Genomic DNA, 12574 nt, shown 5'->3' on the forward strand with positions numbered 1-12574 from the left:
AAAGAAGGGTTTTTTTTTCCCAATTAGAGAATGTTTCGTTTTTATGATATTAGAAAACAAGCAAGTTAGTAAGCAGCAAAATATGGCCAGAATGGGATTGTTTTTTTGTTCATTAAGGGAAGAATTGCTGGGGGTGAGAGGGGACTGTCACAGAAGATGTGTACTGAGGAACTGCACCACCAGTTTGTCTGTGCAACGTTTTCCCCATGCAAAGCATGCGAACAGGACTTGCCTCCACCTCTGAGGTGTCACAGAATTTAATTAATGTTCACAGAACACTTGCATAGTTTTATGTGAAGGTGTTATAGTTGATACAAAGTGCTCAGTAAAACTAAACAATTTTATCACTCAGCTAAAACTACATAATTACACAGCCTTGAATTTTTAACATAAGAGAAAGTAACATGAGACAGAATTACTTCTGGAATTAGGCCTTGCTGTGATTTCCTCCTAATTTACAAGCAGTTTTCCTTCTTAAAATTCAGAATCTCTTAAAACCACAATAAATCTCAGAGGCTAATCCAGTGCCATTTATGCATTACACCTGCAGATCACCCAAAATGGACTTCTCAGTCCAAAAGATTCACAAGCTTTATGACAAAGTCAAGAGAATGGGTCGTTTACTTTCAGTGTATCTTTTTTTCTTAAGCAAAAACAAAACTCAGAAAGGTTCAACATAAATAATAGCATGATTGCAGTAGTACAAGATCAAACATCCCAAATTCAGCAAATTCCACTTTTAACTAAGCAATTAAGTACATTTAGGACAGTTCTAATTTCTCTCGTATAGAAAAGTTTTATCAAGCTATGGTTATTCTGCCCCAGAAAGAGAGGTGCTGCTTACTAAGATTTATCCCTAAATCCACTACTTGGGAGACCTAGCCAAGTCAACAGGACCAAGGAATTTCCCAAAGCTGACTGCTTGGTCTTGCTAAGTTTGTATCATACTAAACTTTGTAAAGGGGATGTCCTAATTACTGCAGCACAAGTCTCTAAAATAGGAGCAGCCAGGGACAGACTTTTGGGATGTTTGCAGCATCTTTTTCAACTAAATAAAGGTGAACTTGACTGAAGAGGATGTGTGATCTTTAACAGTGCAGGAGACCAGTAAGAGTAAAAAATGACATTTCTGTTGCTGCTAAGAAGACCATACAAATTTCTACAGCACATCCCTATCTGGAGACCAGAAAGCCCTCCTGACACCAATGAAATGGTTTATTTCAAACAACTTCTTAAGACTATGAATACTTGGAAGTGTGGACATTTTTTTTTACCTTCTGTATATAAAACCTGGCACAGTCTGTCCTTCTAATAAAAAGATACTCTAATAAAAAAAGGATGAAGTGTACCAGGATAAAAAAATATGAGACCCATGAGTCACACATGGTGTTTTTCCTTCTGAAGAGATATGAAAAACAAGGTTTCTTATGTGAGAGGGAAAAGTTGCAATGAACACCACAGCAAAATGCTAAGAGATTACCACAACAAGAAATGATCAGTTACCACCATGAAACTACTCACAGAAGTGTGTGGGCATAAGAAAAGAAGCAACTAGAGAAGGTTTACAACAACAGTGTCAAATTAAACTTAAATCCAGGCCATTAACTACTTTATGGTACTACTTTAAACTAACTACTTTAAAGTAACCACACTCCTTCAAATCAGCAGGCAACCTTACCAAGCAGCTGATCCTTCTGAATTGGTGGGCTCAATCTCCTGCCTCTAATATGCTCCCCCCTTTACCCTGGTCTCACTTGGTTCAGGAAACATTCACACAGTTAGTGTAGTTTAGGACTTCTGCTTCTCATCTACACTTCCCTGCTGATTTTCCACTCACCTCTCTTCCAGAATTTGCTTATCAATATATATGCTGAAACAGAATGCTTTTCCCTGTTGAGAAACTATGATTTCGGCTAAACATTAACAGGGCAATTTCAAATCGTTCAGCCATAAATAGTTTTACAGTAGCATCAATGGCTACTGTTTGATTTGTGCTGTTGGGCAATTTCTCATAGGGAAAAAAATCCTCCTGTTTCTTCTCTGCAGCTAACATCCCCTTTCTAATTGATGAGAACAGTAATAGGAGCATTATTCCCATACTGTACTGCCAGTAACAGTAAAGCTACTTCTCAGCAACATTGCTGAATGTACAGCTCACAAATAATATGTGAATAACTATACCTGCCGTTCTATTAGAACCAACAGGTCTTTAAATCAAATCAGAAAGACTTCTGTCTTAGAAAGATCAAGGCATCTTTTTAAATTTTTACAAGCAAGAAGTTTTAGAAGGTAAGGTCTGGGGTCTTTCTAGAGCTGGAAGGCATTTTGGTTTTGAACTGCATTGTCTTAAAGACTATTTATGTTAGAGCTGTAAGATGGCACAGGGGGACACTGGCTCTCCAATGACTTGAGGGGAAGATGCTATGAACAAGATGGATTATTACATATTGACTTACCAACACCATTTCTCTCAGCATGCGAACTTCTCAGTGATGCCTCCCAGCTACACCTGGGCAAATACCAAGTTTTACCAGACACACAATGAAGTCAGGGGTAAAATTTGGGAACTTCTTCATTCCATTTTTAGAAATTTGGTTATTTCTAAGCTAGCTAAGAAGTGTGAAAACTCCATGGTCAGCCTCCACCAGAATCTTGCATATAATTTTTTGGTTTGATCAGTAAGCCTGTTAGAACAAGCAGTAATACATTCTCTGACAGTAACTTGCTAAAGCAGAGTACATTTTTATAGTATACTTTGAACATTAAATAATGACGGGTAACAATAATTTGAGAAGCAAAGAACATAGAAGAATTGTATATTAATTTTTAAAGCATTTCACATTTAGACTTGATTGTCCACGTGGACATCATTTGGAAATACACTGGCAATCACAAAATACTCAAGATAGTGTTTTCGAAATTGGCCAAAAACAGAGAAAAAAATCTAAGAAAAACAAAATGGAGGATATTCTTGCAAAAAGCCACTTTGCCTGCTTGCCAAGACAAGAACTTCCTTCAAAAATTTCTGTTCTGCTGTATTGTCTTCAGAAGGAGACAATGAGAGAAACATACCTGGCCTGAGCTGTGTAGCTGAATTCCCCCACACTACATTAAAGCTACTTCAGAGAGATTTCATACCAAAGATCCAACAATTCCCCACTGGAGGCCCATTAACAAGGCAGAAATGCTTAACATTTTCACCTAGCTGTACAAGTTCTCCATTCTGGCTGCCTGGCAGAAGCTAGCAGCATTCCTTAACACAATAAATGAAAGAATTCAGCCATGATGTATGCATACAACTTGCCCTGCTCAAGCTTTTGGGTTATTTTGTAACTGACACAATACACAGTGCTGGCCTTAGCATGGTAAGAGGTGGTCAATTCATGGGGCATTAAAAACCAAGAAAACACACAGGAATGTAAGTTGATTCTAAGGATTCTGTTTTGGAGAGGAGAAAGGGTGATGAGAAGAGATCATTTGTAACAGTCCCAACCATGTTTGCTGTCTGATAATCATTCATCTTGTTTTCCATCTATTAGATCAGTGTCTTCTTACTGGATAAGGAAAGTGCAAATGCAACATATATGAAAGAAACAGCTCTCAGTTAAGGAACAATCCTGTGCTAAAAGATGATCATGAAAGAATTTACAGGACTATTAAACAGAGATGCATTCCAGAAATAACACCAGTAAAAAGTGACACCCTATGAACTTTACTCTGGAGGCTTTCTTCCTGCAAGAGACTTTTCCACCAGAATTCTTCCTGTGACATATGCATCACCAAATTCCACCTTCTTGTGTTTCTCTATGAAAAACTATGAACATATATTTTATAGTTTGAACACATTGAACTATGGTACAGCAAACTACTGAGATGTCAAGAAGAAAAGATCAAAAACTATAGGTTGGCTATGGACTGCACATCCACTCAGAATAAAATGCCTAACACAAAGTATCTGAATTAAAATCCTTTCCCATGGCAGTTTCTATGGATGATAAAATAACAGAAATTTGTACTTCTCTACAAAACACTGTGTAGAAGACTCACAATGAAGTAAAAACATAAGAGCATTTCACACGTGGATAAACTGAAATGCAAGAAACTCAGCTTGTCCCAGACACAACCTGGAGGGCAGTCAGAATCTAATGGCTAGGCCGGACAATGCACCAAGAAAGAAGAGTGCATGGAAGGAACAGAGAGATTAAAGGGAGAAGAAAAGTATCTCAACCTCTTTATTTATCTCAACCTATTTATTGTCATAAAAGTCACTAAGGAGGGATATTTTACCAACATCTCTGTCAGCTCTCAAATAGCTCAAGGCATTTAGCCACCAATATCTTCATAGACATTGAAGCAAATCAATTCAGTACACTAATCTGTTAATTCTTGAACAGCAACAAAATCAGTAATCCTCTGGTACTGATAATGACAGCAACAAGACACTTGCAGATACCAATGACTGGCATCCAGGAATTTCTTCTTAGAGCACTCCTGATGTCCACACACTTGGATGCAATTACTGTGTTACTACACTGTCACTCCCTGAAAAAAAAATTCATCCATTCTGCTGACACCACAATCCCTGAAGTTATGTCAAATGAACAATAAGTGGCCTGAGGCTTTTTCAGAAGAGTTTATTCAGATTATTCTTTTAAGACAGTAAATATATAGGTTATATTCCCAAAACACCTCTCCATATACCTACTTTTAATTTTTGAACTGTCCTCAATATACATTTTAATACTGCCATTACAAGTCTTTTGCTGTAATTCTCAGGACAAACAATTAAAAAAATTTCTGTCCAGAGCCAATGTTGACTTTTTGTGAATTATTAAATTATAAGGAATGAAACCATCTCAACATTCATACTCTTTAAGTCAAGAAAGCAGCATTCTCTAGTCTGACCATTTGCAGACTAGCTTGCAGTCAATGATGCCATCCTTGCAACCAGTTGAAGGAAAACTCTATCAAGTTTTACAGTTTTGATATTCTGAAACACAGAAGACTAATTTGTCTTGCTGTTGTGTTCAAATTATGTTCCCAGCTATTAAGAATGGATCTTACTTCTAATTTTACTACATTTTCTGCAGTAAAAAATGTTCAATTGCTATCACCGTCTTCCTACGGAAGTATTTATATGAAAACATCATTCTTCTCAGTACCTTTAATACTATTTAAATATTTAAGTTTCTTTTAAGGAATTTTTTAGAGCCGTAAGTTAGTACAGTCAGCCTGTTCTGCAATCTGTTCTTAAAGCCCTGTTCAAAACCCGGATACCAAAAAGAGAACCAGAATTTCAGTCCCAGCCTCACCAGTGCCACACTTAGAAGTAAAATCACCTGTTCCTACATCTACCATTCCTGTTCATATTCATACACTGAATTAACTTTTGTGCCACAAGATCACACTAGAAGATAAAGCTGAATTATTTATTCATCAACTCCTAAATCTTTTCCAGAGTTGCTGCTTTTCAGAATGCAGTCCACTCTGGCCTGCATTTTCAGTTTTTTAAATAAATAACTTCAGCTACTCGAAAAGATACTTAGCACTTTTAATGGGCCCATGTTAGCAAGTAATATGAACAGCTCTCTGTCCCTGCCTTGCCATAGTTTTACTAATGCAATATTTTCATATCACTTGCACATTAGTAATGAATTCACAATTTCTTTCACATCACTGAAAAAGTACTCAATAGTACCTGTATGTCCCAAATTTCCAAAACTCTCTTAATACTATCACCTTCCTGCCCAGTGATGATTCCCAGAGAAGCATTATTCCCAGACTGAAATCTTCCTGAAGTCCACTGAAGTCTTCCGAGCCCATTCTTAGAACATAGCTATAAACCATCACAGTCTAGTAGGTATTTAACATCTTGTTTGATTATTAAGGAATTTGGAAGCACATCTGATTCCAATACAAAGGACTTTTTTCTCTAAAAAAACACAGATGCATTTTTGAATGTTGCTACTTTGCCAACATGGTTGCTCATAATTTTACATCCTCATTATTTTACATCCTCGTTATTTTAGTCTTGGTTTGCTGCAACACCATTCTCTTAGCCATCCTTGTCAGATTACTTATCAGACAGCTCTGATGCCCTTAGCATCTTTTAGCAGTCTTCCCTGCTTTATGACTAACTCATTTACTGTTTCCATAGCAATCCTTCACGTTTTTATTTATTGGAATATTTTTTCCTCTACTTTCAATTGCTATTGATTCCCACTGAATATCACATATTTGATTCAATCTTAAATTATTTTTTCGATGGCAAAATGTTAGCAAATTCTTAGGAAGCTTTTATTTGCTAGAAAAACTCTTAACAACAATTCTATATTTTGGGGTCTGATGTAACTGAGGCCATTTTTTTTTTAGTGTTTATTAGACCATTAATTTCACAGAAGTACAGAAACCAAGTGCTAGAATAAGGAATGCTATTTTGAGACTGCATAAAACACATGAAGAGGAATGTACTATGACTGTTAATCAACCACAAGAATGGTTTTCACTCATCATATTAATCAGGTTTTTTATCTCCCTTTTTAAAAAAGAATTTTGTCCTTTCAAATAAAATACTCAGGCTTTTGTCACAGGTCAAACACTCAACATTTTTTACAGTGTGTTCTACAAGGCCCAGCTCAGCAGCAGAACTACATTCACATTAGTACCAGCATCACTAGTGGACAGAGCTGTGATTTATTAAGCAAAGGGGAGCAGCAGGGACTAATTGGTCATATGAGGACACAAAAGTGTGTGAGAGAAATGCATAAACAATGGAGAGTGTATGCAAAGGTAGCTTGCTCCTCTGGCATGTCCCAAGACACAAGATAAATGCCATAATTAACAGATCTGAGATGCAATAAACGCAGTATGAATTACACGTGTAAATTCTTCCTTCCTCAAGACAGTATCCTGACCAGAAACTTTCCTGTATGAAATAAACCTTTTGTAATTTGAGAATACATAATTTAGTAAATGAGAAGGTTAATTCATGTTAATTTCCTCACAATAAATTAGGTCTGTGATTATATCTTTTTACATTGCCATGACCACCACATCAGAGACAAAATGTAGACTTCAACATGGTTGAAATAGTGGAAATGTCTTTACTTTTTGCAAAATGCCCATAAGGGCATATATGTATGCTTATAGAAGAAATTATTACATTCTAGAAGAATTCAGTATGAATTCAGTATGTACATTTCTGTAAGGACAGTAAGATATTTTTAAAAGTCTTGGGGAGGGCCAAAGGACATTTGCATTTATCAGTCAACCACGCTTCAAAAGAGCTGGCATGGTATCCTCAGTAACAGCTGCAGATATAATGCTAATAATATTGTAAAATAAGGCTTTACATATCAAAACAGCAACTTTTTTTTAACTGCCCTTGATCTCTTACCACACCATATTTAGTAACAGCCACCAGTGTAATCCTTCAATGTGACCTATATATTGAATTAGAAGGTGTTCCTAAGAGCTGTACTTTGGACAAGTCAAAAATAAAGAAAGGAGAAAAACATCCACCCAAACCCCTCCAGTCTGGAAAAGATGGGGTCCACAGAAAACTACTCTACTAAATGTCAGCTGTAACTGGGTGATTGGTTAGATTTTGTCCACCAGAATACAGAGGTACCAGTAACTTAAAAGTGTTACACACTTAGTGTAGAGCCTGCAAACTATGTGCATGACTGCTGGTAGTTTCACAAGTTTCACTGAAGCAAGAAATTAAAGTTTGCTTGCAAGTTGGTGCCCATAATAAAGGATATATTGATATTAGATTTCAAAACAATAATCCAAATCTATTTTCATTATGCAAAACTATTTGTTTTGTTGAACTGATCTGCCCTCTATAACACCCAAGCACTACTCTGGAAGAATTTCAGTCTGGGAACTCTCTACAGTTTAGATTAAGAAAAAATAAGATTGCTTCTGTCATTTCTGTCCATCAGAACAGAGTCTCATTACCTAAGGAGGCTTGTAATATATTATTATGCCAGATGTATTTTATTAGCATTGATTTATCCATAAAGGTAATGGCATTATGGCTATTTAAATATTATCCTTAACCTATTTACTGGTCTTCTGAAGGAAGAGTATGGTATATCAGAATACAGAGATGTTGATTTTGAGGTTAGATATTGAGTTTGAGATGTGGTTCTTTTGACTGCTTGTGGTTCTTTTTATTTTTTCTTCCACATAAATAAATCAGAGCAGTCTTACAATATATTGAATGGAAACTGAGAGACAGTAATCCCAGAAGCACTCAGAACTTAATGGATTTGTAAGTTTTGAGTCTCCATTGGAACTTTCTAACTTGTTATTCCCTGCACCAGAAAACACAATTTTTTATAGTGGGGGAGAGCCCAAAACTATTTGCAATAGTGGTAAAAATTAGCAAATATTTTGTGAAATTATACCTGTGAAAGCACAAAAAGTAAGTTTTATTTTAATTTCAGACAAATGACAAAAGAGTAATAAAATAGTAAAATTTTATGATCAAGATCATGTACTGCCATTTGGACACCTAAGTATGAGAGCAATGGCTGCAATCGAGATCTTCAAAGGCTTGTGAGAAAAATGGGAAATGTGGTATGGGAAGAAAACAAAAATCTGTGTTCAGCATAAAGGCTGCAGAGATAGATGAAGTGTTAGTTGGACATTTGATTAAATTAATTTTAAAACATTAAGAATAATCTTAAATAGCTTTATCTTTTGTTTCTGGTCACAGGAGGCTTTTTCCAGTTTTTCTAACATGGCTTTTTGTAGGCCTGAAAATTTATGAGACTCTGGATACTGAACTGGTCAAAACAGACATTTTAGAACTCAGTAATATTTGAAGAAAATGTAGTGTTGAGGAAAGAGTGAACTATTTTTCTATAAAATTTTCTGAAACCATGTAAAAGGAATGACAGTTGTTTCAAAAATACACGTAAATTTCAGAAGCAAGAAATAACATAAAGTTCATCATGCACATTGTTCTGTAATTTGGTCTAAAGATCTTCCAAACTCATGCAGTAGAAATGCTGACTTACATTCACACACACTCCCTCTAAGGCCAACGTCAGCTCTACGTTTATAAACTAGGTTAACCACAGAAATAGTGAATTTATTTGTACCACTGTACTTGATGCCTGGAAATCAAAGTAAAGCTGTGTTCAGAAGGAAGCACTACGTGTTCAAAAACATTTCTTTACATAAAACCTTGTTTTTATTGGACATCAGTGAGTCAAAGGCAGATGGTTGATCTAATTTTAGTTAGGGACAGATACGACCCACCAGCGGCCAGGGTAATCAAGGGTAGCCAAGGTTATGGGCCCCAGGCAACAAATTTATTTTACCTCATATTCAGATTCCAGTGTCACAGTGTTCTGTTTTAATTTTTCTTTCAAAGCTGGATCAACCTGAAAGACAAATAAAAATACAGCAAAAATGTTTGCTTTTAAGAATGTATTTTTTAAGAAATCTTAACCTCAAATAAACTGAATATTGGTACATGCAAACCCTCCTCTCCTCTAAAAGAGTTTATGTGCCATTTGTTCCAATACCAGGATGATGAACACAGCACAAAAATCGGCCTGAAAAGAAACAGATCAACTGCCAAATTATTAAATTCCAAAGGAAAACACACTTTTAACTACAGCCTGGCACTAGCATTACCCTAGATATTTAAATCTGTACCTGTTAAGTTTAAAACTGTTAAACTAAACAAAGCTTAAATAAATGAAACAAGCACAAGAAAGAGAAAATTGGGATCATGCAACATATTATACTTCTGAATGTTGAGTTCAGTAAATAGGTATACATATATCCTGGTTTTTAAAGTCAAAGCATGAATTGAATTTCCCATTTTCTGGTGAACACACAGCTCTTTCCTAGTTTTGATTCTGTACTGACAGTGCTGGTGTTTCCTGCCACCTTTGAGAGATGCTTATTGAAAGAACAAATCTAAGAACAGACATGTCAATGAACCACAGCAGACATATTTCACGTTTTAACTTCTGAGCCCAGAAGAAGTGATGTTCATCCCTCCCTTTGCTAAATAACGTCTGTCTCTCACAGGTCTAAGAGCAGAAGCTAAGGGGAAAAAGATAATTAGCATTCCTCACGCTTAGAGAAAGCATTCTACCTTCTTCTCAAACAGCCACATACACAGTATTCAGACATAGTCTTTAGGCAATATAATTAAAATACCAAATAATTTCACCATGAGAGAACAATCTCATTTTTAGAGCTTAAAAACCAAAACAGATCTGTAAGAACACCGGTAATGTGTGTAATTCTACATCCCTCATACACTAATCCAACTACAACTAATTCAGTGAAGAAAAGTTGCTACTCCTAATTTGCAGCTTCTTGATCTGAACGAAAAGGGATCAGTAACCTTCATCACAACCAATGTCAAACATCTACAAGTAGTCCAGAAATCAAAAAGGAGGGCATACACGTAACAGAATTTGCCTGGCCAATGAGAAGATCCACCATCAGATTCTCCTCTAACAAGAGTTCCTACTTATCAAAAGTACTTAAAATACACACCTACTATGTGTATTGATGGGAATTGCTCTGAAAAATTTCCCTAGGCCATAATGTTCCCCTTGATTACAGGCACTGTCTGCTAGTTAGCATGCAGCCTGCAAGATCTCAGTTCCTAAGGATGAATGCTCACACAGGCAAGTCTAACACCATCTGTGCATGGCCAGAGGTTTGATTTCCCTACCTCATCAGCGATCTGGCCATAGAAACACACACATTTGCAACCTCCAGATTCATTACGCTTGGGACCTAAGCCAAATCTCTAAAATGGTTGATGTTTGTAGCGGATACAGCTCCCACCTTCTTAGTAATTAAAAAAAAAAAAATTGTAAAACAAGATAGTGTCTCAGCACTGGCCCTCTACATCAAATGAAAAATGAAATGTTCCATCTCTGTCTTGGCATTCAAGGCCTCTGTAGAACTGCCCCTCCTTAAAGATGGATTGTGTCTCTCCTGTGACCACGACCTCCAACAGCCATGCTTTATTAGAACAATGAACCCATCCATCACATGTGCAGAAATGCAAAGTCTTTGGGCAGCCAGACAGGCTTTGAAGCTTGCTTTCACAGAAAGAAGAGTGATCATGGACCTCATTCAGAACTAAATGCAAACACTATTTGCTATGCTTTGTGTTCTCACAATACACATATGTGTATTGTGAGAACACAAAGGGGAAATAAAAGCTCCAGTAAGTAAGGCAGCAACAGTTTTATTTCACCTACATTTTCCCTTCATTTAATAATAAGGCAAAGTGTCATGGTTGAAACATCACTTTTACTTAATTAAATACAGCCAGAATTTAACTTACAAAGACAGTTCAATATCCCATTATCAAGTTTTATTTTATCGATTTTTCGTGTGTTTGTTTAATATGTGGTGTTTGCATGGCCACATTTGTGTAAGGCAAAGGCAAACAATCAGTTAAGCTACTGCTGCTTCTGCTTCCTTCCAGCCCTTTTTGTCTTCAGACTTTCTCCTGTCTTCATCCTGCTCTGCCTCCACAAAGACAGCTAAAACTGAGACACAGCATTCCAATTTGATGCTGTAACTTTAATATTAACAAAAAGGCAGAACTGAAAGAGCCTAGTTGGAATTTCTTTTAAAAAAATACCCTGTAAATGCAAAATGAACAGAGAGTGCTGCTTCTTTGGAAGCAGAAATTTTATTTGGCAAATTAACTTACCCAAAAAGACTATTTAAACCCTGTTTTGAGGGCAAACTACATATACACCTTAAGCTCACTCCGCAAAACTCGTTCTTTTGCCCCAAGTTCCACCAAAAAAAAGTATTTCCTCTTCTCTTTATCCTTTTTGTCCCCTACATACATACTTACTCACACAGAATAATTGAAACATACTTGAGCCTGCACAGTAATTCAGTCACCTGCACTTTCTAATGCCTTGACTGCAAACCCCAGCTTTTCAGCTACCAAATGAGATACGTAGGTTACTATTTGTTTTAGGAACCCCTATAGAAGTTGAGAAAAAGTGTATTATAAAGTTTTGTTTCCACTGTGTTTGTACAATGCTGTGCCATCTTTGAAACATCACAAGAACAACAACAACAAAACAAAAAAAAAAAACAAAAAAAAAAAAAAAAAGAGAGAGAGAGAGAATGACAAATGACACTATTTTAAATATTTTCAATCTGGAAAGGCAGATAAACACCAATATGAGCCACAATCACAGATCATAACCAGGGAACACTTCAAATGGGGGCAGAGCCAGGAAAGTGTCCATGCCAAAGCAGTAGCTCTGTTGTATTACACATCTGCCACAAGATCCAAATACAAACATACATTTTGCTTCCATGATGACAGCTACGCCAACACATACTGCCAAATGAGCTAGAAGTATTCAGCTATGCACTGGCAAATAGATGTTCAGCTGAATTATGGATACAAATCTGTATTAGTAAATATCATGATGGCAGCAGACAAAGTCCAAATACTGTAAAAGCCTGACAGTGTCCTCTCCACCACTATTTAGGAGGCAGGAAGGAACAGAAAACATATTTCTTTACACTAGAGGACTCTTCTTGTTCA

The 12574-nt window shown here is 36.4% G+C and overlaps 1 protein-coding gene across 2 annotated transcripts in view; it reads right to left on the reverse strand.

Annotated features, from left to right (window-relative positions):
- The window catches only part of LOC128808714 (cytochrome c oxidase assembly protein COX16 homolog, mitochondrial), a 45966-nt gene that overhangs the window by 5729 nt on the left and 27663 nt on the right, over nt 1–12574 (reverse strand). For both annotated transcript variants that reach the window (XM_053980156.1, XM_053980157.1), the window contains one exon: nt 9336–9398. In XM_053980156.1, coding sequence (XP_053836131.1) covers nt 9336–9398 — 63 coding nt within the window. The remainder of the gene's footprint in view (nt 1–9335; nt 9399–12574) is intronic.

This window comes from Vidua macroura, chromosome 6, assembly GCF_024509145.1.
Source record: "Vidua macroura isolate BioBank_ID:100142 chromosome 6, ASM2450914v1, whole genome shotgun sequence".
NCBI lineage: Eukaryota > Metazoa > Chordata > Aves > Passeriformes > Viduidae > Vidua > Vidua macroura.